General features: G+C 26.9%; 3 protein-coding genes across 7 annotated transcripts in view; 1 reads left to right on the top strand and 2 right to left on the bottom strand.

Moving 5' to 3' along the window:
• Window positions 1-4,630, bottom strand: part of LOC107441770 (rhomboid-5) — a 29,687-nt gene extending 25,057 nt beyond the window's left edge. The window contains exons 1-2 of one of the 3 annotated variants that reach the window (XM_071179747.1): window positions 4,607-4,630; window positions 1,189-1,275 (exon numbers count right to left, since the gene is read on the bottom strand). The gene's annotated coding sequence lies outside the window, so the exon portion shown is untranslated. Of the gene's footprint in view, window positions 1-1,188; window positions 1,276-3,808; window positions 4,270-4,606 lie in introns of those variants that run through there. The other 2 variants (XM_016055143.4, XM_071179746.1) reach the window with 2 other exon arrangements.
• A 5,306-nt stretch (window positions 4,631-9,936) lies between these two features.
• Window positions 9,937-16,399, bottom strand: LOC107441767 (casein kinase II subunit beta). 2 transcript variants are annotated; one of them, XM_016055136.2, is made up of 8 exons: window positions 16,330-16,399; window positions 16,125-16,199; window positions 15,366-15,466; window positions 15,168-15,270; window positions 12,519-12,634; window positions 11,366-11,441; window positions 10,796-10,985; window positions 9,937-10,193 (listed from the first exon to the last, which is right to left on the bottom strand). In XM_016055136.2, exons 3-8 carry the CDS (start codon window positions 15,435-15,437, stop codon window positions 10,085-10,087), a joined length of 666 nt encoding a protein of 221 aa, XP_015910622.1. In that variant the 5' UTR covers window positions 15,438-15,466; window positions 16,125-16,199; window positions 16,330-16,399; the 3' UTR covers window positions 9,937-10,084. The 2 variants fall into 2 exon arrangements, with proteins under 2 accessions (XP_015910622.1, XP_015910623.1); XM_016055137.4 differs by having other exon boundaries at window positions 16,287-16,375.
• A 46-nt stretch (window positions 16,400-16,445) lies between these two features.
• Window positions 16,446-24,868, top strand: LOC107441768 (DNA polymerase epsilon subunit 3). 2 transcript variants are annotated; one of them, XM_043040431.2, is made up of 5 exons: window positions 16,446-16,563; window positions 17,613-17,685; window positions 20,074-20,159; window positions 21,509-21,627; window positions 24,648-24,868. In XM_043040431.2, the coding sequence occupies exons 2-5, from the start codon at window positions 17,620-17,622 to the stop codon at window positions 24,851-24,853; spliced, it is 477 nt and encodes a 158-aa protein (XP_042896365.1). In that variant the 5' UTR covers window positions 16,446-16,563; window positions 17,613-17,619; the 3' UTR covers window positions 24,854-24,868. The 2 variants fall into 2 exon arrangements, with proteins under 2 accessions (XP_042896365.1, XP_071035846.1); XM_071179745.1 differs by lacking the exon at window positions 16,446-16,563 and adding an exon at window positions 16,635-16,697.
• Window positions 24,869-26,002: the final 1,134 nt, after the last annotated feature.

Here is a 26,002-nt window from a genome sequence, read left to right as displayed (position 1 = left end):
TGCAGTATAAAACTATTAATCAAAAGTTATTAACCACATAACTTTAATGACATAAATTTTAAATTAAAAATTTATTGAAGTTCAAAAAGTTAATAAACCTTATTCAAGATTACAACACTCGAATATGCAATCTGGGGAGGATACCAATTTCCTACCTAAAATGTACCCTGTTTTCTTCTGCTCAGTAGTATGGGAATGTATTACAATATTTTCACCTTCCATACAATTATTCGCATTTAGATAGTGAAAAATATTTTTTTACACTTTTCATTATGCTTACTTTAGGCACTGTGTTTTATGCCTTTTTCAGTTCCATATAGTTTGCGAACAAAAAAAATTTCAATTAGTTTGAAAATTAAGGCAGAAATTAAGGTGCTTCCTACTCTTATGACTATCCACACGCTAATAGTGAAAGCATGCAAAGTAATGCCATAGGCAAAGAGTTCTGCTATGCGTAACCGTATCTTATTTCGATTGCAAATAGATTTTTGTATTTCTCACATTTTTGTTAAAAGTATTATGCAGTTGAATGATATTATCACTGAAAATTACCTAAAATTAAAGATGGAAAAGGAAGAAAGATCTGAACACGATCAAAAATATCATAAAATGCGTAAGATTACAAGCTTATTCAAATTTTTTTCCTTTTTTTTTTGAGAAACTAAACAGAAGTTTATATTTATTTTATTTAAATTTCTTATTTATTTTATTTTTTAATTAATTAATTTACTTATTTTTAGTATTTTAAATTCCTTATGGGAAAGTGTTACTCCGAGCACTTTTGAATTTTTTATTTTATCAATGTAACTTATATTACCTTCGTAATACTTAAAATAATCTATTCAAGATTTTTCAAAGCAAATTAGGTTTAGTTTTTCCATTTCTAACATTTTAGCAACAATTTTTATTCAAAGAATATTAAATAAAGCAAACCTTTTTAATTTATATGACTTCCCGCAATAAATTTCCCATTTCTTTTTTTAAAAATTTAGGTGGGTACAATTTTTTTTTTTTTAAACATTAAGATTTCATTTCAATACTCAAAAAAGCATACAATTCATATTTCATAAATTAAAAAAATTTCTTAACACATATCAAAATACTTTTTTAAACCAGGAACTATAAAAATTTTAAATATTCTAAAAAAATTTATTTGAGGGATAAAATATAATGTGTTACGTAACTTACATAAAGAACTGTGTTGCCCTACAGCTGCATTTCACGAAAAAAGTAATCCACTTATCAGTCATAGATATATTTTTCAAGACTTGGCACCTGTATAAGAGAAAAACAACGCATGTAGACAATACAACCAATGAAATAAAAATGAATGAAGTCATGTGATTAAAAAAATAATTATTATAATTTATCAGCACATAACTTAAATTTTCATAGTATTCCTAATAGCAGAGATAATTTAAATTGCCAAATTTCATAAAATTCTAGCAATTTTAATAAATAGTTCATCATTTTTAATAGTTTAGTTTTCTAGGATTGACAAGTGTTTCTTCCATAGCAATCAAAATGTCTCAAGTTATAGTTAATGTTGTATTGTAAAAAGACAATGCTGTTGATTTTTGTGACAGAATCTAGTTGCTGTAGCTTCTGCTCTCTATTTTTGTGTACTCTGCATTGCTATTTATAATTTAAGATACCAATATAAAAGACCACAGAGTTCTCCCTAGGAATAAAAAAGGGCAGGGTGCTTTCTCACGGAAAAAGGCACTTTGAGTTTTGAAAGTGCACTTGCCTCTTTTAAAATTTATCAAAAAGTGTTAATTATGTAATAACTGAATTTGATCATCAATTTTTAAATTATCCCTTTTTACTATTTTATGTGTATATTTCATAAAGTCATTCTTACTCATTGAGAAATCAAGAGAAAAATTTGAAGCTTTTGAAAAATAATTAAAGGCAAACCAAAAAATTATAAATTTTCTATGTGTAAAAACCAATGTAAACTAAAAAAAAAAAGGATTAATTNTTTTACCGGTATTTACCATGGTTTTTTCCACCTGCGGCAAAATCTTGCCAACCCTGGTAAAAACCAATGTAAACTAAAAAAAAAAGGATTAATTCATAAACAACCTTTTACTATTTTAAACTAAAAATTATAAGAAAATACACATTTAAAGGTGTATTTTCTTAATAAATAATAAACATTTAATTCTTTTAAAAAATAAACATTAATTAAAGGCATATATTTAAAAAAAATAATGGTAACATTTAAAATTACTAAAAAAAACTCATTATAACCTCGAAAATAAAATATGTGGATATTTATGGAGCCGAACAAGAATTTTAACAGTTTAATTAGACAACACGATAAAAATTGTACAAGTAAGAAATGAAATTAAAATGGATAGTTAAAAATTAAAGTTAAATAGCTCTGAATAACTAAATAAATAGTAATGGATTTTTTAATGATACAAATGGCTAAGAAAACAACCTTTTTCTGAAAAAATAAAATAAAAAGGCAGTGTTTTAGGGATGGATCCTTATTTTCATAAAAAGGAGCAAGGAGAACACATTTATAGGGATCAAAGGACAGACAAAGCTTAGCACCCTTCTAAGAATGCTTAGAAAAAACACAGGAGTCAACCTTATTAATATTTTTTTTTTCAAACGCAAATGTTCTAATGCACATCACATAACTGATATATTCTTATAATTTTATATAAATAATTTTCTAAGTCATCAACAAAAAGAAGTAACTGCATTTGCAGAAAATTCTTACTGTGGTATGAAATATTTTTTGTAATTCACTATCATATCAGAAATAATTTTCCATTCAATTGTGATCGATTTTCCATTTTTTAATTAGTTGATTTTATTTTGCTTCCGAACTTTTTTAAACAAATTGAATTATTATACTTCAAATTAAAGAACACTTTTGCAGAAAACTTTAAAAGGTGTTAGCATTTCTATCTCAAATACAAACAAAAGTCAATTAATTCAAATATGCTATTTGCTGTTAACAATAGATAATAATACAATAATAAATCTATTATTTTTATGCCATTACCACATGAATATCGAATCTAATCCTTTACCTTCAGGATTCCCTTAAAATATGCCTCATGTATTCACTTTTAATTAATTCACTTTTTAAAAACATAATTTTAATACTGAAATTGAAATGTGAATTGCTAATTATAAAAGTTTGCCAAGACACATTTGAAAATGCGTTTTCGATTCAAAATTTTATATTTCAAGAAAAAATGAGGAATTTCAGAGAAATCAAAAATCAATTAACAAAATCGTATAAAGAGCAATTGGCAAAATATAAATTAACCATGTATTATCGTAGGTAAATAGATTGAGCACATAAATTACTGATTATTTATGTTATCTAAGAAAAAATTAGAAGAATCTTTTTCATCAGTTGACATTTAAATTTTAACAATTGTCAAAAGCGTTTTAAGCAAGCATGATTATATGGAGGCGATCGATAAGTACCAAAATAAACAATCCATTATAAGATTCAATTTAAAGTTATATTTCCAAAATAAATTTGACACATAAAAAATAATTATGTGTTATAAACAAATAGATGTAAAAAAAAAATGAATTATAAACAAGACTATTTGGTACTATTGCACTGACAGTTCATTTGTTTACGTTTCTTCGAATCCAGGATATGTAAATAAAATCAGCATAAAACAATAATATATAAATAATATTACCTCTACGTAAACTTAAATGATATAAAACATTAAAAAGCATAAAAATTTTGTACGAAATTTAAATAATTACATTTAAAGCATTATCTAAACTATAAGCCTAAAATTAGATTAAAACTACTTACATTTATTGCGCGATGATAATCTATTTCTTTCAATGGAATACTACATATTTAATCCTTTAAAGTACTTGGTCTTCCATTAAAATATATTTTATTTATTTTCTTCTCATTTTAAAGTTCGGAGTTGTTGATAAGGACTCACTGATAATATGTACACATATTTACATTTTCAATGCAGCACACGAAAAGAAATTTAACACTGAAAGTAATGTTTCTTCGATGAACATTCTTTTAATAAAATAAAATCTTTAAAAAAATTACGTAAATATACGAAATTCAATTGTCATTTCGGACATCTTTGGCAAACAGAAACAACACATTCACGCACGGTTTTCAGTTCAACCACTACGTAGCTACAGCCCTCTCAAGTTTTCTCTTGTTATTTTCTAATAAATCGGAAACAATTTTAGAAATATTACTCATTGGATATAAATAAAATAAAGCAGGAAAAAAAATTAAATAGTGTTTTGAAAAGAGCAAAATTTATTAACAGGAATTTAAAGGGAAATAATTTATTGTGAAAACGAAACTATTCTGCTAAAATTTTTTAATCGTTTTCATCATTAATTATTATTTTTTCTTCGTTGAACTAAAAGTATTAAAACTCACTTAATGTACTTCTAATTTTTTAAATATTTGATTTCAATCAGGCTATGTAATAATTTTTTTTTTTAAATTTCACCTGAAAGTAGTATGGCCCAGGAGGCAGCCTTTAACAAAAAGCAAATGAATTAATCATCTAAAACAAATTCATATCTCTAATAAACATTATGATTCTGCATGAAATATTTTGTTACTTACTCAGATAAATATGCTTGATGTTTATGTTTATTGCAAAAATTCTTCAGCTGTACAGCCGTAAGAGAAAAGCGCAAGTACGTTTTTAAGTGATGCCGAAATTTATCGATTACGCAATTAATGCAATTGCGGAGATTTCATTGCTTTTGTTTTACACGCGCATGAAACTTTTGAAAAATTCACGCATGCAAATTTGGATCTGCGAATGAACAACCTAATAACTTTACCCACGAAAAATTCATCATGATCTGATATACGGAATTTTTTTGTATGCAGTGAGAATGGTCCTTAAAAGCAAGTTGATCTACGAACTACTCACATATGCGTAAATGGATGAACAATGAGAGAATCGGCTTCAACGGCAATGCGCTAATCTACTTTCGCTCTATTAGATTTATTTTAAGAGACAAATCAAATTAACTTGCTAGTTCTAATATAGTCTGTAATTCTTCATACTTTGATAATCTGAAAATTGCCCCTTCAATGCGATTAAAAGTAATAACAAAATTATTAATTTTATTGTCATTTAGAATCTCTCTTGCCAAGAGAGTGTTAATTTATCAACTTATGTTTGAGTTAATAATTAAGATATTAGACAATTACTTGTATATTAGACGTAACATATATAAATTACCATCTAATATCGTAATACATATAAGACAATAACTTGTATATTAACTCCCAAAATTAAAAGGGGAATTTCGGCTGTAATCATTACTTTTTGAGCCACTGGATCCTTAATTTTTAAGTTCCGTTTATCTTGTTTCTTTTAACTTTTGTTTTTACGTCACTAACAGCTCATACCTAGAACACAGTTTAATCGAGTTAACTTTATTGCATAAAGTAGTATTGAGTACATTATGCAATACATTTGCATTTATGAGGCAATTTCAATTATGCCACTTTTAAGAAGGAAAAATCTACATGGAGGAAAGAAAGAAGATACAAGAAAGGCAAGGAACGAAATTAAAATTGAACTTTATAATGAACGGGAACAAATACGACATTCTTATATACGCTTATTGTATCTTATAATTTATATTTGTTGCAGTTCATTTACGTCGCACTAGAGCTGCACAATGGGCTATTGGCGACGGTCTGGGAAACATCCCTTTTTATTTGTTGAGCAATATTAATTAAACTTTCGCGTATTTTCTTGCATTTTAAATAACAATATTGAAAGATAATAAACCTTAAGATAAGGAATTTTTTTTCTACGAGAAGAGTTAAACTCAAGTTTCTTCAATCTTTACAAAATTTGAATTTGGTTGAAATTTAACAAAATTTGTAAATTTCACTGTTGTAAAAACTAGAACAAACTGCACATGAATTTAATTTGGAATTCAAACCATACTATAGTGCGACTTTCAGGAGAACTCCAGACACCCGTCGTGGTGGGTGCTATCGTTACGAGGAAAAGTAACTTCGAATAGGGATATGGGCTGAATAGTTTTGTCTTAATCTTAGCGTAGGTCGTCGTGAGTAAACTAATCGACACATTCTTTCCTCCATTTCACCCCCCATTAGAAATGTGCTCTCGCTTGTTACCATAGCAGCAGACAGTTCCAAGAAACAATACCAAGAAACTTACCAAGAAACAATAACATCAGTCTAAGTAAATAGAAAAACGTGAAGTATTATTTCAGTTACAGCCAGCTTCTTATAATTAAGCTACTTTTTAACTTAGAGTAGCTGAATAGTTTTTTAAAAATAATGCATAAAAATTCCCCTACCCTACTAACGCACCTCCTAGCTACCTTTTTGTGCAAGTTCTCTCTTTTAACATTGAAGTACTTCAGCAAAATCCAATTGAGGTCAGAGGAGTCAAAACCCTAAGGAGATCATGAAGGTTAAGACAAAATTTTGTAACCATGGACTACATTGTCTTTATTTCCATAAAAAGCTGATACCTATGATTTTGAAGTGGAGTGGCCTTAAGACACCAGCAGAGATAGAATCCAAGGTACTTCACAATGGCAGATTTTTTTAAAATTAAACTAAATGACGTTACAAAATCACATCATCCCAAATTTAAGACTGCAGCAAAAATGAGAAGGTGGGAATGAAAAGAGTAAACCAAATGAAAATAATGCACTTGAAAAACAAGTACATAGACTATTTTGTTTAGCAGTTAATTTATCAATTAACAAAAGTTTTTCAAACTTTTGATGACAGAGCAGATACAATCGAGACTCTACAGTAATTGGAAACATTATTATAAAATTAAGAGGGAATAAGTTGGTAAAAATAATTGCAAAGGAGACAATTATAATAAAAAAAGAATCCTGTAATAAATATTTTCAAAAATGTTATAAATTACTGATAAAAAAAATTTAGCATTCTACACTCTTACCATTTTTTATTTTTCAAATTCAAATTGATTCAAAATTAATTGCTAAATAAAACTTTTTAACAATACTAGAAATTTCAATAACAAATTAATTAAAGTAATAAGAAACTGCATTTAATCAGGTAAAGAATAATAATTAAGAAGAATGCAAAAAGTAAACAAATCCACAACCTTATATATTTTGCACAAAATAAATTATAATAAAGGGTTATAAGAACTATTTATTAGAACAAAAAATGTATTTCTTAAAGTAAAAATACTTTATAAATCTTAAAAACAACTTTTGTATTTTCCCTGAAAGTTAGGAAGATTAATAAATTCCTTGTCCTAGAAAATATATGGCATTTGACTATTTTGCCCAACCTTAATTTATTATTGTAATGATTTCTCATAATACAGTCAAACCTAGCTACAATAAATCTGGGATATAGTGATATTTCTTAAGTGGCTCTTTCTCAACTTCTCTTAAACTAATGTTATTTATTACATTTATAGTGGCCATCTAAGAAATTGGTAGTTAGTTTAAGGTTGACAGCATATTTTTTCCTTTTTTTAACTTTAAATTGGTACGAGTTGTGATAGCATTTCTCATAATTATATCATATCTTACTATGCATATGCTTTTAAATTATGGTGAACAAGTTGTTTATCAGCATAATAATCTTTTCACCCCTCCCCCTCAGGTTTACAAAAAATTTGAAATTTCGTCAACTTCTAAATGCCATCACATTAGATATCCGAATGCCTTTTTTTCTTCTTCAGTAGATAGTGGATGCTTTACTAACAGTTGATATGAAAATTGGAGAACTCAACTTATAATTGAATTGTAGCAAATTTAAAATAACTGATTTTTTTCATAGAATTTAAAAAATTATTTTTCTATTTAACATTGGATTTATCCATTATTTGAGCAGTTAATAATTTATAAGTGAATAATGCGCTATGGAACTATTACCAACAACAGTGTAATGCTAAAATATAATTTTCAGATATAGTGAGCCATCCTGTATAATACACTTATTGTTGGGTCTGCAGACAGTTCACTATAGAGGGGTTCAACTGAACACACAAAGAAGTGATATGAAATTTTGTAATACAAATTTCATATCTACTAGTATAAAAACTAGTACAAATTATTTTTCTTAATGAAATTGAAGAATATAAAAGCAACTACTACTCTTTCTAGTCAAGGTTCATTGAAAAAACACAGCATTTGAAAAAAGTGTGCAGATTTATCAAATAGTCAAGTTAACTTGGAATAATGGAATGCTAACAATACAAAGTTTCACCTAAACTAGATAAAATTGCTGCATAAGAATAAAACTATCGTATTAACAATAAAAAATTTAGGTAGTAAAACTGACAATAGGAACATAAAGGCAAAACTTTTGACTTTCCAAAATAAATTAATGAACGGCATAGCAAGTTACTTTGAGAAGTCCAAATTACCAATATCTGATCACAGGGTTCCCACTCTATGATGAGATTGAAATTCAAGGACTTTCCAGGACTTTTCAAGGACCTCAACAAAATTTTCAAGGACCTTAATCTAAGACCAATTTTAAAAATTATTCTCTTCTATTTTACTAGAAGCAACAATGCTTGTTGTGGCAATAATTAATTTCAAATATAATACCTAAATGCTTTGCCTATATAGAGAGAAGAGAGTATATGTATTATGGACTAAAATTTATATTTTTTTAAAAACAACCCTACTGGTTTTACATATTAATTCACAAAATCATTTTCAGCACAATCTATAACTAATGGTAATGAGGTGTTAATGGTGAAATCCTTTAATCNCGGGTGTTTTATAAAAAGGGCCGCCGGCAGTATTGGACAAATTCAAGGACCTATCAAGTTTTTCAAGGACCTAAGACGTTTTTCAAGCACTTTCAAGGACCTAAATTTAGCACAAAAAAATTCAAGCACTTTCAAGGACTCTCAAGGACCGTGGGAACCCTGGATCACAATTAAAGTAGTTTAAGCTTTGTTTAATTAATATACAATTTATAAAATATATGATGGAAAATTATAAACAAAGTGGTTATTTCATAATACTTTCTTCTAGACTGTAAAATTAAGATTACTCTAATGACTTAATAGCCACTTTTTCCTCAAACTTAATGAGCCAGTTGACCGATAACAAGTCCTTTTCATTTAATAGCCATTGGATGTTTTAATGAAAATTCTGCTTTTTTTAGAGACTACATTGATGAACTTTTATTGTTAAACAATTATATATACATGGAATATTAAGAAAAAACATGGAGAAAAGTGACCAGTTTTTTTTTATTTAAGTCACCACTTTCTTTTGTTGATTCACTACTTGGTGAGTGGATATTTTCAGGTCAACTTTCTTTTTAATATAGTATCTTTAACTTGTGAAAACTGCATTATTAAACATATTTTATACTTTTTATAAATTTAAAATAATTTCAGTCAAACCACAAGCACATAAAATTTCAAACTGCAGGCACCTGATCTTGATCTTCATTATTCAATGGGAAAAGTTTTAGTTGATATTAATGTAATTGGAACCCCGCCAGTAATAATAATATTAAAAAAAATATATATATTTTCCACAGTTATGTAAAAGAAACTACTACTTTTGATAATGATAGATAAAATATTTGATAAAATGTGATCATATTTGATATAATTCGAAAAAGTAAAACATCAAATAAAAATATATCACCGCTGTATATTTTTCATTTCAAATGAGAAATATTCCAAGTTCTACACAATATATAAGCAAAACTAGCCCATCGTTAGTAGTTAGCTCGTAGAGGGGACGGTAATTGTTAACTGAGAAATAGATAAAATTTTTCTGAGTAGAAATTTTTACATTTGGAATCTAATTATTCAAGTAAATAATGTTTTGAATAAAAATATTACCTATATACATAGTTTATTCATAGGTGAAGATGAAGTGGAAACAAGAAAAAAACAAGGCAACACAAAGAAAAATTATAACATACACTCTTAGAAGAAATTATTTAATAAAACCTACTAAAACAAATTTTACATTCAGCTATATTAAACAGAAATCAGATTCATCAAATCTCTTGTTTACATATATACCAAATGCATTAAATAAAGTTCTTGACACAATCCAATCTTCCCAAAATCTATCGCTTGTTGTTATTGAAGGGAATTGCCCGAACAGGAGCTTTAAAGTTTGCACTAGCTTGCTGCTGAATTTGATATGCCAAAGGATGAATTTTAAAACCATACAATCTAGAATCAAATAAATTAGTGAATGTATAAATAAAGAAATAAGTTCAATTATTAATACATATTAATTAATTAAACTATTAATTATGTTATTGTTATCATTTATTGTGACACATTACTGTCATTAATTTCAGAATTGCAAATTTACTCTTGCAGTAACTTGAAACTGAAGAAGTAATGAACATCAACTAAGTAGTTTTAGATCTTGTATAAACCAGATAGTTAAGTATTTCTTGAGTAAAAAGATTTATTTTGTCTGAAATGCAGAAAATTATGTGCTCAAGCAAACAATTTAACAGGTTGTTAATTTTTTTTTTTTTGGTAAACATTGATAAAAGTTTTAATATGTGCAGAAAACAGTAGAAAAGTCCAAAATATTAGCACTAAGATCTTATATCCTAGATTAAGGTTTAAACATCAAAAAAACTTTTTAGTTAACAAAAATTTAAGAATTTTTAAAAATTTTGCGTATTTAAGTTGCAAGCTTAAATAAGCATCAAATCTTTTAAATTAGGTAACAACTTATTTGAATGAAATTGTTACCAAAAAGTGATAAAGAATAAAGAAGGTTACTTAAAGATCTATAGTTAATTTTTTTTTATCACCTTGGAACAAACTGATTTGTAGGTCTTTTAGGCCTGTAGTCTGGATGAACCATGTACAGCATATGAGGAAATCCTGTCCCAAAATAAGCACCATCCGTTTGATTATGACGTGAAGATTTAGGATTGTAAACATCAGTGCATTTTGGACAGTATAGTTTCACCATAGATTCTCCTGGTACATCAGATAATCCTTAAAAAAACCATAAAATAAATAAACTATAATTTTCTTACATAAAATTCCTGAAAAAAAATCAAATTTTTTAAATGTAAACGTGCAACATAAAACAGAGTTAATATTTAAATAATAATTTGCGAAATATTTATTATTTTTTAAAGTGAGTGCAGCACTTCAGCAACATTTTCAATTATCAACTTTCTTCAAAAGCTAATATTGTAGATTACCAGTTATAAAAAAACACTCAGAGAATTCTTTAATATTTCCTGTCCCATAATATTTTTGCAAATATTACCAGCAACAAATGTGTTGCAATGTCACCATGCTCACATGAGTCCTGCATAACAAATATTATTATTGAAGATAGGAAATAAACAGAGTTAATAAAAAATTACCAATTGGAAGCATAGGCTGATTCTCACAATAAACTCTTGGGCAAGTACCAAAATCTCCATTTTGATGCTTCTCAATCTGAAATGGAAGTTTGGTTACATATATACACACAAATCTACCAGGTATGAACACAAAATCAGATAATTTATTTTAATATCACTAAGAGCTGGACTGTTTAAAATATAACTAACCAGGAAAGATCAAGTAACAAGAATTTTCTGAAAGAAAAAGAAAATGCATCTGACACTATTCTTCTAAATAAAAAATTGACTGGGATGTTAGAAAAACTTTTTCATTCACAGTAAAACAATATCAATCCAAATTTCATCAAACTGGAAATTGTCTATTTTGCTTTAACACCACACAAAAAATTTAATTTCAATAGTTAGAAAAATATATTAGTACTGACTTAAAATACCAGTGTATCAAAGAAACTGGATGAATGGCTTGTTTCTATAGAAAGAAAGGGTCTAGGTTAAACAAAAGTATTACAAGTAAAAGAAAATGAACACTTTTTCTTCACAAGTAGCAACAAACTATAATTGTGAGAACAATACCAACTCTTTGAGTAGTTAGTTGCTGATCCTATTTTCAAAACAAAGATAAAAGTTATCCAGACAATTTCAGTGTTTAGATAATGATTAAGTAAAAGTTTAGAATTCATAAAAAGCTGCAAGTTTCTATGAATTACACTTTCAATTGAAAATCATTGTTGTCAATAGTTTTGGTTTCATGAATTCCTAATTTTCCGGCACTAAAACCTTTGAATAGAAAATTTATTTGTGAATGTATAACTAATTTATATATATCGTAGCCCAAGCTGCAACTCCATCTTAAAAAACAGGCATACAATAATTGACAGAGCAAGTTTCTTTTCCTCTTTATTTAAGATCTGCAATTGGCTGCCAACCAAAGTATAAAGAAAAACTTAATCTAAAATATTGAGAATTCAATAGACAGGAATATTGAGAAATAATAGACAGGTAAATTAAAATGCTTCTTTATAGCCGTAAATTATAATTAACAACTATGTACGAGATTAAGTTTTATTGTATAAATAAGATAACAAATTATTCGTGCATTGAAAAATAATGTTTTTTCTTTGAAAATTGAGAATCACTATTAATTTTAAAAATGTCTATAAATCATATTTACCATTAGAGCTATTCCACGGTTGGTCAAAATATACCGAGCATGTATTAAGCCATACAGCATTTCAGCAGCTTGTTCAATTAAATCACTCTGGTTGGGATTTTCTTCCAGTTCATCATCTATATGCAAAATTAAATCAATGGGATTACCAAGAATTTGTAAAATTAAATTTTCCTTAGGAGCAAAAAAAAAAANAAAAAAAAAAAAAAATTAAATGAAAAATTAAAAAAAAAAAAATCACAAGTTCTGTCAAAGATAAATTATTCAGTGTAACTAAATTTTAAAACTAGAACACGATTTTTTTCTCTCTCTTTTCTTTGGCGTGGAGGAATGGTGGCTGAATATTAATGGATACTGACAAGTGCAAGAAATAACTCTTTTAAGAATCACGCAATCTTAAATGATCAGTCACTGCATTCACTACATAATTATTACAATCTTATAACATCATTTATGTTTAAGTACTTAAGTATCAAGAAAAAGATTGTATTCTGTTATGATGCTAATGGAAGTAAATATTATTTGAATGTGAAACATGATTATCTAAATAAAGAAAATAAAGCATTTAAAATTAAAATGCGACTTGAAAGCACCAACCTGTGAGCACCCGTGGAACCCATTGGATAGTATATTCGATTCTGATGGGGTGAACATTATTCAGCACTTAACCATAACATGCCTCAATTTTAAAATCAATACACAATTACTTTTGGATGGGAGGACTACATATCAAATAAGTCCGGCAAATACTAGAAATAAGTACATTAGTAAAGAGATCTTGTGACCTTAAACCACTGTTCAATGCACCTATTTTAAAATTATTTCAGTTTTGAAATAATACTTATGCATAAGTACTTTGGTATTGCAGAGTTCTCCCTTGGAATAAAAAATGACAAGGCATTTCATGAAAAGGGGACTCTGAGTTTTGAATGGGCACTCACTTAAATATTTATCAAAATTTGTAACATTATGTAATAACCGAATATTATCCTCAACAATTTTTAAAATACCCTCTCATACTATCTTAATAGTATATTTCAAAAAGTAATTCTCTCTCATTATCAAAGAAAAGAAAAATTTGTAGCTTATGAAAATAGTTAAAGGCATGCTAAAAGGCAATCTATGTGCAATATTGCTTTTCCAAAAAAAAGTAAAGTAACAAAAAATTATTAATTGACAATCAGCTTAAAAGATTTTTTCAATAATTTAAAATAAAAATTATGAGAAAATTAACTTTTAAAGGTGCACTTTTTTTTAAAGAAAGAAATTAGTTTCAAAATCACTCAAACAATTTATTAATATCCTCCCTTCCCACAAAAAAATTAAACCAGTTGGTGAGAATAATCCTAATGAAGTAAATGTTTTAATAGTAATCAGAATTTTACCTATAAATACAGATAATTTTTCCAATACATAACTATTATTTAAACAATGATTAATTTTTTTTTTAAATAAAAAGATAGAGTTTTTAATGGGTGGCGGCTCATTTTTACAAAAAGAGCACATTTATTGGAATCAAAGGGAAGGCAGGGAGCCCCCCTCAAAAAATTATTAAGAACACTGGGTACAGGCAAGGTAGAATGTGATTTAATCTCTTTTTGAGCAACTTAATATTATTTGAATGTGATATATGATAAAAAGATGAGGCTCTTTAATTTAAAACTGAAAACATCAGGTGTGGTATTTGCTGCTGTGCTTTCGGCTATCTTGTTCATTATTTAATATTTAACTAAAATTGACCTTAAATTAATAAACTAGTACATCTCTTTTCCTTAGGTAGTTGAATACCAGCTTAAGAAGACAAGTGTAAGAAATAAGTACGATTTCATCATATTGTGACTTTTGTCAAATTAAATACCACTCTATGATGGAACGTGAATTAAAAAATAAACTATTTATATTACACGCTTGAGTAGTAAATGACTGTGATATTAGGTTTTGATTTTAAATTAAAATCAACTCTTGAGAAAGAGCAAAGCTGACTAGTTTTCCAAGTAGTAGAGTATCATCGAAAGCTGGTAGAAAAAAACTTCAGACAATTCCAGGGATGCCAACTGCTCTGCTTTCTGGAATAGTTTTAATAAAGTGGTAGCAGTGGTAGCCTACATTTTAATAGAGTAACCAGCAGATGGATGCTTTAACGTTGCATTTCAGATGATACTTACAATTTCTGATATTTAGTGGTGTGAAAATTACTTAAAATGAAAAATACTAAACTAAAAGTAACTTAAATTTCGCTACCACTAGAAAATACTATTTTACAAAGCGGAGCAAGTTGGCATCTCTGCAATTCTGAAAGAAAAATATTTTATAAATAATCATAATTGTTATAATTACTATTACTTAGCATTAACATTAAAGTATAATTCTATCTTAGAATTTGTTTGAAATTCTGTAAAATTTCTAATGTGTCGATCACGGACTGTCAATCACTTCACCCTCACTTCTCCAAAATAGAATTTTATCACAAAAATGCCTTTTTATTCTTAAAATATTTTAAGAAAATTAAAAAATTGGTTTTGTTTCCTGGTGACCTTGAAAAAACTTTGCATTTCTTACGCTTAGTTGGTGGCAAGTTTTCTTTTCAGAACAGGTTCATAGTAAAATTATTCATTAGCGTGTCAGTAAACTTAACTTTCAACTTGTTCTTACCAGGTTCTAGATCTAAAATCATGTCTAATGATTGACGATAATGAGGAACTTGTTCACTGAGTCCAGTGAGATTGAACTTGTCTTGAATATAATCTTCATCAACCTTAATTATAAGACAAAAAATAATTATTTAAATATTTATACACTAGGCATTAATTTATTATTAATGAACTCCATCACAAAATCGAACACACATACCTCACAAAAAAATTCATTTCCTCTCAAACCACAGAACCAGGAGATCCATGACACTTCCTCAGATGAACTCATTTCTTCACTCCCCGGGGAATCAATTTTTGCTAATATAAAACATTAAATATTACCAATTGCAGCAAAAAAATAGTTAATGAAACTAATTTAGCACAATTTATGTAAAATATAAATTGATCTTAAATATCCCTAAATATAATAATATGAAATTACAATGATTTATTATTTGTTGCCCCACTAAAATGTGGCAAACTAAGTGAAGATAAGTTAAGAAATTATAACCATTAACTCATTTATTGATCTCTCTTCTACCTAACTCTCATTTCTCGAACTTAACAATTAAATTAACAAATTATAACTCATTATAAACATTAAGTATATTGAGCTCAATTTCCGGAAATAGGCATAGAGAGGTATATAATATGTACAAAAGTACATCTTATATTTGAAGGATTTTTAGCTATCTATGATTTTTCTTAACTGTTAACTAAGTGAACTTTAAGTTCACTTAGTTAAGCTCTAAAATTTTTTTACGAACTAAAATAAGTTCTTATCTTGAGTGTATTAGTTTTATTTGTAATTGAGAAACGATTCGTCAAAATTGGTGCATTTGCATAAGCTTTTGTTATGAACTTACCAGTTAACAAACTTAAGAGTTGTAAGTCGAAACAATAAATCTGTTAGTCTGAAACATAACTTTCACATGAACTAGTTTTTAAAAAAATATTAAGATAAGTTTATATTTACCTGTTTAAAGGAAAACAGTATTCAAAAATGGAAATCCCTGCTATCTCGTAGCTTACAATGCAAAGAGTGAGTGAGCTATAAAAAAAAAAGTAAGGTTACATGAACAATTAAATGAATTAGATATGAACAGGGAAAACATTAAAAAATAATTTGAGAAATTACAAATAATAAAGCTAAATCGAAGTAATTTAAGAAATTGACAAACCAAATAATAAATAACTCTTCTTTTCACCACTCTTCTCTTCTTGAAAAATGTAAAAGATTGTTGCCACCAGCGGATGCAATAAATAAAAAAAAAGTAATTAATTCTTAGTTTTTTTTAAGCAGATTTTACAATAACAGAAATAGGTAGCTAAGAGCGTACTAAAAGTATTCAAAACAATTCATTAAAAAACAACAATTTATCTATTTGCCGCATTTTGTGCAAGAGTTCTCTAGTGTTTGTATTTTTCACTGTTTGATTTTTAAGTAATGTAACTCGAATAATAAATGCTGTTATTGATAATTGAATCATAAGCCGTATTTTGTGAGCTGAAATAATGGTCTTCGTTTTAAATTTTTGTATGAGTTGTGGTACAGTTGATTCACTAAATAATATAGAATTTCGTTTTATTATATTTAGTTGTAATTTATTTATTTTCAAATTCAAGCTGTATCATTAAAATTAAATATTACCCTCTGTTATATATTTTTAAGCAGCCTATATGTTCGATTCCGGATAAATTTCCGTATTAATACCTGAACAAAAATGTTTTTGACCGGGAAATTGAACACAAGAAACAAAAAAGATTCATATCAGCCAGCAAACAAATCGCAACATTTTTTTATAAAAATAATTGCAACTTAAAAAATCCCTTTGATGCATTAGCGAAGGTTTTTGGCACAAACTAATACGAAAATATTCCCTGGATGGCCACTACTTTTTTCCACCTACATTTGCGAAGATTTCTTTATTAGATGTGTGGCCCAAATTAATTTCCAAACAGATCATCAGAAAGAAAATTAAATTTACATGTACTGCCCATATTAATGTTTCACATTTATCAGAGTTGTAATAAAATTAAATATTTATTGTGTTTGAGAGTCATATTATGATTTTTTATGTGTGTTATTGATACTTTTTAGATAGTGTAATTTATTGATAGTGTAAGGACCAAAATTAAATTGCTCTCTCTTATATTTTTCAAATCTTACTGATGAATCATGTTAAGTCGTTTAATATATTTTATATAAATCAATGGCATATGAATTTCTTATCAATATAAATTGGATCTTAACATGCGAAAAGATTTGATTACGTATCTAGTAACATTTTAGGTGTTGATTCACTATAAAACAAACCAGATTATTTTGCATCTGGAGAATTATTAAAACTTGTTTTGATAAATGTCTCTATTGTACTTGCTTTAATAATTTCTATAAATTTTTTTGATTTTTATAATTAAGTTTGAGTGAAACCTATAATTAATTTCTTTATTTAATTTACAGTTTTGTTATGGCACAAAAAGCAGAAGATTTTAACCTACCTTTATCAGCTATATCTAAAATAGTAAAAGAGGCTGTAAGTTTATTTTTATCTGTGTATTATTTTTATTATGTATGCTGTTTTTATTTTTTAAATTGTAGATTATTGTAAAACCTTTAAAAAAGTCACATGTCTTATAGGCTTTTTTTTATGAACACAAAGCCCTTCTGTAACTTTAAATTAATAATACAGTCGATCCTCGTTAATGTTTACTCTAAGGGGGCAGAAAATTCTAAAGTAGTTATGTTATCAGTTCAGAAATTTTTATGATGAAAATGATACAATATTCAAACATTTTATATTATCTATATCAGTTACGTATTGTTTTGATTGATGTTTTCATTTTGCACATCATATTAAATTAATATCTTTTATGCATCTCATAAAAAAATACTAGCATTTAAAAAATAAAATAAAGTTATATAGGAAGAGAAAAATATTATAGTTTGGACAAAATTCAAAAAGTGTACTTTCAATGCTCTATTTTTTTCTGCAGGAGTAAATAAAAAAATAACTGTAAAGTAACTAACAGGGGTACACTGATTTGTTTTGCAAATTAGAGAGGATTAATAACAAAATAATCTGTAATAGCTCACTGTTTTGGTTTCTTATTTACTTATACTTTCCAAAAGTCTTAACATATCAACTGTATCTAAAAATGATTTTTAATTTTCATTTTCCATTACAAAAGAACAAACAGTTTCAATTACTTTGTAATTAATTTGTGCATGAGGAGTTTTAAGTCGTTTAAATTAAAAAAAAAAAAATTACTTTGTAAGCATCCATCAAAAAAGTAAACCAAAGTATTTGAGAAATTTTTTTAACTCCAAATAAAATAAACCCAAACTCCAAATTTAATAAACTCCAAACGTCTTCACCTTCAGAAATGCAATTGAGTTATATCAGTTTCTTAGAACAACCTATGAGGTGAAGTGTAGGGGAAATGACTACCTATGAGGTGAATGAAAACTCTATTCATATTAGAGTACAAAAATGCTTATGTTTCCTTTAATGCCCCACAAAATCAATTCTTTTAGGATTTAAGTGATTTACTGGCTTCTTGCCTTAATAATGATCTAAAAATTGCTTTATTGGGTGACATGAATGCTTAAAGTTGGAAGAGAAAATTCATCCAGACTTACTATTGGAAAATTTAGGCTTGTGAGGGATCAAATGATAATGGTTTAGTGTTGATACATTTTGCTACTGAGCATTGTACAATATTCACCCATGAAACCATACATTAGGACTCGGAAATCACCTGATCATAACACTTTAATCAAATTGATCATGTGCCATCTATGCAAAATAACTATCAAATATATTCAATGTAAAATTGTGCTGAGGTGAAAATTTCGGCTCAGTGCATTTCAAAGTTTCTAATATAAGAAAGATTAGGGTGAGCACTTTGTTAAATTTAGTTGTAGTAAATTGTAGGATTTAACAATTTGACAAAATTAACAAACTTATTCAGAAACGGCTGCAAATTTTTTTTTAATGGAAAGGCGTGCGTGAGCAATGACGTCTAGAAAGAGGCAAAATGGAAGAAATTTTTTTTTATTTCTTGTATCAATACAAAGAAATAAAAAATTATCACGATTTTGCCTTAGATCCTTATTAAAATTTTATCCTCTTATGTTTATAAAGTAAACATACGTAATTGACTACCAACCAAGTTATCTTCTTCCTTATGAAGAAAAATTCTTCTACTGTTTTTGAGGTTCCTGCTGTACATTACAAAAGTATCGCATATCTATACTGACGACGTATCTGCAATGCTTCCTTTTTGACAGCCTACTATTGAAATTTTCACTTAGTATTACCTATAATGTCAAAAGCTGTTGCGCTTCATTTTATTTTTTACTTGTATTCTTATAAAAATTTTTTATGATTTAGAAATTTATTGATGCTAACTTGTTTGAGTTTTAATGCTAAAGTTTATTGGGAGGACTAGAATACAGTACCATGTAAAGAAAATAAAAACTCTAGCATTTAAAAGAAAACTTCAAATATTAATTAAAAACGGAAACATACTTCTTAAAAAAATTATATAACAAGAAAATATGAACTTCATACAGTGCCATTGTTTATGATTCTGAATAACATAAATACAATTGAAGAGGAAGCTTTGAGAAAAAAATTTCCCTGGAATTATTACATTTTTAATATTAAATTTGTATTTGTACTTAATCTTGCTATAACGTCTATTCTTTTTGATATTGTGAATTGTCATTATTATAACAAACTTTTATTAAAATTTTTTACTATCCTATTATTTCTTACTTTTTCCTTATTGCATGTATTATCCAATATTTTAATTTTTAAAAGATTAATAAATTGAAAACTCTAATAATATATAATATAAAGTATTAAAATAATATTGTAAAGCTTTTTTATGTATTATGTTTTGTAATTAATTTTTAGATTCCTGAAGGTGTTCAAGTTACAGATGTTGCTAAAGTTGCCTTATCCAAAGCAGCTAGTGTTTTTATATTGTATTCAACATCTAGGTATGAGCTCTAATGCTGTAAATAAATTTATCATCTTGTATAACAAAAGTAAAAAATTTTTAAGTGACTTGTTCTGTCATAGAAATTTCAGCATTCAATTTTGCTATAAACTTAACTATAAACTTCAATTTTGCTATAAACTTAAACTTAACCTTACTATCTAAAATTTTATCCTGTTTAATTAATACTTTAGTTTAACTTAAACAAAAATATGACCCCTTTAACAACTTAGCAGTCTATGAATAAGACATTATAGTTGTAATATTTTTTTGCTAGTATGTTTGTATATGCTTCTGATTTTTCTAAGAAGGGCTACTGATACTTTTTCTATTAGTTTACTCAGCTTATAAAGTAAAAGCTGCATGCACTAAAATTTTTTAAAAGACTAACAGTTTGTTGAACTATTTATAATGAAATTTATTTTGATATTTTTTGTTTCAAATCAGATCCTTTGGGCTCAAAACTGACCATTAATTTTGATTTGTGACTAAAGTAGATTTAAAATCCCTTGTCTAATGCATTTAGACTATGACACTTAGTACTTACTTTTTACTATATTTAGAGGCATTGCTATCTGAAAAATAGCTTGCCAAAAATATATAAAATAGCCATGATCTGTCAGCATTATTTGCAGTAATTTATTACAGATTAACATTTTGAATATGGTCAAATGAAAAGGTAGTTTTTTTAAAAATTAGTATTTATTTATTTTTTTAAATTAGTTCTAGTTGAGCTGGGTAACGTAAGGTATTAGCAATATTTACGTACATAAATTTTTTACAACTGTTCCATATTGATTTAATTTTTTTCATTAAGTGTTCAATATAAGTTCACTTTACTGATGACAACTTCCTTGAGTTTTATTTTGAAGTATTTTTGTATTAATTTTTTTTCTACTGCATCAACATCATCTATTGCTCTATATATTTTATATTTAGACACAAATTATAAGATTATTTTAAACAGACATATGTTATCTCGGCATCATTGAAGAATAAATGTAAAAGTTATCTAAGATATAAATGACTTAAGAAATCTTGTACGTTTTACATTTTCAAAAGCCAATAGTTTTTATTTTTTGTATAGTCAATTAAGATTAAGGTTACCCTTCATTTAATTATAAAGTTTTGAAATATTTTGAGTGGCACTAATGTCGCAAGAAATACTTTGGAATTTTCTTTTTAAAAATTAATTAAGTAATTTTGTAAGAATATTAAATATTTTCACCTTGCAAATTTATTTTTCAATGATAAAGATATGACACACATCTGTTATCTCTGTATCATTGAATGCAGAGGCATTAATTATTTAATTATTATTCTTTAATAATTAATAATATTTTGTTTTAGTGCAAACAATTTTTCACATGCTGCCAATAGAAAACGTATTCTAGGCAGAGATGTCTTTGATGCCTTAAAAGATATGAAATTAGAATTCTTAAATCATCCTTTGCACAATGCTCTTACAGGTAAATTAACGGTTTTGTTATAAGTTTAGAAGCATAAAACGTATACAGAAGCATATGTTTAGATATAAGAAAGATTATGATAAAAATAAATTTAAAAAAATTTATCTTTTGATTTTTTGAAATTATATTGTAATACAGATAATAATTAAGAAAACATAAAATTAGTTATCTATAATATTTACATTATATTAATTCTCAACTTTAAACATTTCTCTTAATATTTTTTTTATCTTGCTTAAATTGTACAATTGATAAACTGTAGTCTTTTATGCTCATTTTATGGTTTATGAATGTGAAATAAATGAAAATATCTTTATTCAATGTATAGCTGTTTCAAAATGTGTTAGTCCTAAGATGGCACCTTTTAGTCTTCCTTGATTTACCATCCCATTAGGAGCTACAACATTTCTTTACTGTCGAGTCAAATCAATGGTTTTGTTTTGTATTGATGTGATCATTGTGCCTTTTAATAGCTTTGTGTGGCTTATAAATTTATTCTCCTTTTTTTCTACTTGATCTATTACCATGGTTTAGTTTTTTTTTTAATTGATAACTATTGCAATTTAATAATAATATTGATTAAATCAGAAACAATAATTTTGTGTTTACAAAGAAACTTAAATTTAGACAATTCGCAGTAGTTTTAATTTCACATTTATGAATCTTAAAAAAAATATAAAAACCTATAATATGTCGATCGTAAGTCTTTAAGTTGCTATAGAAAATTAAAGAAAAATGATCAATTTTTATAAGCTTTAATTGCAATGTGCAACTGGAACCTATCAAAAGAGTTTAACTAATCAACAGTGAAACTTGAAAATTATTAATATTCCAAAAATTATCCATAGGTGTTAGTTACAAAATCTCTCACTTAGGGATGACGAGTTTCTTTTATAAAGAAAACAAAAAACATTTTAATAGAAATAAGATCCTATGAGCCTGAAAGAAACTCTTTATTTAAAAGATATTATTAAATATTTGGATGATTTCTATAAAGAGTTTATAATTGCAACCTATATAATTACGTTATATATTTAAGCCGTCATTTTAAATGAATGAAATCTGAAAAGCAACAACTGAAAGAAAAATAAATTTAAAACATTCCTTAAAAAATAAAAACAATTGTAGTTTCTTTCTATTTTTCATGTAAATGAGTATGACTAAATGATCATTTTATAAACTGAAAACTTTTATGCGCCGAAATATTTTTCAGAACAGACTCTATGTATTTGAAGGAAATGATGATATCATATCCATGACATATTTTATATAAATTATATGCAAATGAATAAGAAGACACTAATGTTTGTACCAATAAAAAAATTGAAAAGTAATTCTATGCCTTTATGATACTTTTAAATTATAGTAACATTAAACTAACATAATTTAACACATATTTTTGGTTCTGTTAACTTTCGTTTAAAAAAATGTTTAAATAGCAGTATGTATTTACAATTTTAGAAAAAATGTCAATTTGTGCTGCTTTCACAGGAAACAATATTGGTATTCTTATTTATTTAGTTAAAAAAAAGTAATTTTAAATTCTGTAAACTAATTCTAATGTCATGCTGAGGAAAAGCTAACGATTCGATCATAACAATTGCCTGGAATTTTTCTTTTAAAGTTTATTATATCTAATAGTGGTTTATTTGTGCTTCTAACATTTATTGTAAACGTAGTTAATTCATTGAAAATTTTTTGGAAGAGCCTTATTCAATAAGGCATACTTGGGAGCTAAATACTGGAGGTTCCGCTTTGGGCTGACTACCCTACCAGAACATCTGCTCTTGCACCTCAGAGCCCAAAGGTCAAGAGAACTCTGGTGGGTATAGTATGCCATGGCCCTTAGTGGACTGTCGCGCAACTGAGTTTAGTTTATATTAAACATCATAAGGATTTCTTCCTTATGCAATGCTGCTTGAAAACATTATCTCTTTACCTGTCTTTTTATTTAAAAAATTAAGAGTAAAAAAATTCATACAAATTTGGTGTCATACAATCATATAATATAGAGCACAGAGGTAAAACATAGCCCTTTTATTGAAAAATATTTAACGTTATTGCAACTAAAAAAGACGAATAGAAAAAATAATGATAATAAATCATGGTGATCATATTTTTCAGTTTACATATTTAGTAGCTAAAATATTTTATTGAAAATTTTTGTTAATTAAAAGTTCTAAAAAAAATTATAATGTAGGTGCCATAACAAAAATATGTAGTTTTTGTGATACTCACATTTAGAAAAAAGAAATGTTTCTGTTTTAATGTTGTTTTTGCAATTATTTATATTGCCTAAATACTGGAATAGATTTTAAACAGGAGCAACTTGGTAACGAGTTTCTTTCGTTAACCTGGTTATATAAACTGTGCAGTAATCTTTGGAGTGGGGGACAGAGCCCACTAAATGTGTACATTATGTTAATAACAGTTAAAATTATAACGAAATTTTAGAATTGCAATCAAATTAGCAGATCATAAACTAAGCGTAAGCACATTTAAAAATCACATATATTCACAATTACAAATTAATAACATACTAATTTTAATAATCATATACTGTTAAGTATGAATTGTCAAAGCAACTGTTTAATATAGGTTTAATTTTTACATAAACAGAGAATTATTAGCTAATTTTAACTTATAAAATAAACATATGTATTTTTAATTAATAATTTTATTCATAAAGTACCGAGTTTTTATTTACAAATTACCAAATTATTATATACAATTGAAAACATTTGATGAATTGGTAAATAGCTTCAAAGCTCGTGATTCTGAACTCAAACTCTTGTTTAATTATAGGTTATTTATTTAATTTTAAAAAATAAAACTTGTAGTATATTTTTTTCATTTAATGGAGAAACGGGATGACTAGTCACTTTCATTTACCAGTGGCAAGAGATCATTTGCAATTTAGATCATATGTACATAATGGAAGTAAATTATAGTTTTAACAATATGTTATTAAACTAAGCACGAAAAGTGATTTTTCAAATAATTTCCACTCTTTGTTTTAGCTTATAAAAATACAATGGAAACAAAAAAGCAAAAGAAAGAGAATAAAAGAGCATCTACTGCTAAAGAAGAAGAACCTGAAGAAGAAAGTATGGAAGTTGAAGCTTCTACAGAACAAGAACTTGATGTCATCACTCTTGACTCTGACTCAGGTAGTGGAAGCGAGAGTGTGCAGGAGGAAAGTGGTGCAAGTAGTAGTGAAGACTGAATCAGAACAAAAACAGTTCAGAGATTTAAAGCTGTGATCATGAAACTCTTCATTTTTTNATTTGATGAATTGGTAAATAGCTTCAAAGCTCGTGATTCTGAACTCAAACTCTTGTTTAAGTATAGGTTATTTATTATTTACAAATTACCAAATTATTATATACAATTGAAAAAATTTGATGAATTGGTAAATAGCTTCAAAGCTCGTGATTCTGAACTCAAACTCTTGTTTAAGTATAGGTTATTTATTTAATTTTAAAAAATAAAACTTGTAATATATTTTTTCCATCTAATGGAAAAACGGGACAAATAGTCACTTTCATTTACCAGTGGCAAGAGATCATTTGCAATTTAGATCAAATGTACATAATGGAAGTAAATTATAGTTTTAACAATATGTTATTAAACTAAACACGAAAAGGGATTTTTCAAATAATTATTTCCACTCTTTGTTTTAGCTTATAAAAATACAATGGAAACAAAAAAGCAAAAGAAAGAGAATAAAAGAGCATCTACTGCTAAAGAAGAAGAACCTGAAGAAGAAAGTATGGAAGTTGAAGCTTCTACAGAACAAGAACTTGATGTCATCACTCTTGACTCTGACTCAGGTAGTGGAAGCGAGAGTGTGCAGGAGGAAAGTGGTGCAAGTAGTAGTGAAGACTGAATCAGAACAAAAACAGTTCAGAGATTTAAAGCTGTGATCATGAAACTCTTCATTTTTTTTCCAAATGCCATCTCTTATCATTTCCCTGTATTTGTCAATGAGTTGTACTTCATATTATGTACTAAAAGTTCATTAAAGGAATTTTAACTTTGTTTTGAATTATCTGATTGGTATCTATAGTATTTATAATGCTTGTTAATTAATATTATTGTAAGGTTATTGTTTAATTTAAAATTAATTCTTTTTTACATAATTAATATTCTTATTCCTTCAAATATTTTAGGTTTTTGAGAAATAGTTATCTATTGGTAGTAAACTAAAGCAAAAATTTTTTAAACAAATAGAATACAACAAACAATTGGAAGATTTTCAGGTAGTATGATTATTTTACTATACCATAGTATAGGTAAAATTCAGTATTTTTTTTAAAAAAAAGTTTATTCAACTTATGTTGTTGTTGTCACTCATTAATGCAGAGGAGTGCCA

This window comes from Parasteatoda tepidariorum, chromosome 4 (genome assembly GCF_043381705.1).
Source record: "Parasteatoda tepidariorum isolate YZ-2023 chromosome 4, CAS_Ptep_4.0, whole genome shotgun sequence".
Taxonomy (NCBI): domain Eukaryota; kingdom Metazoa; phylum Arthropoda; class Arachnida; order Araneae; family Theridiidae; genus Parasteatoda; species Parasteatoda tepidariorum.
The sequence above is the reverse complement of the archived record's forward strand: the minus strand, read 5'-3'. Positions and strand labels throughout refer to the sequence as shown.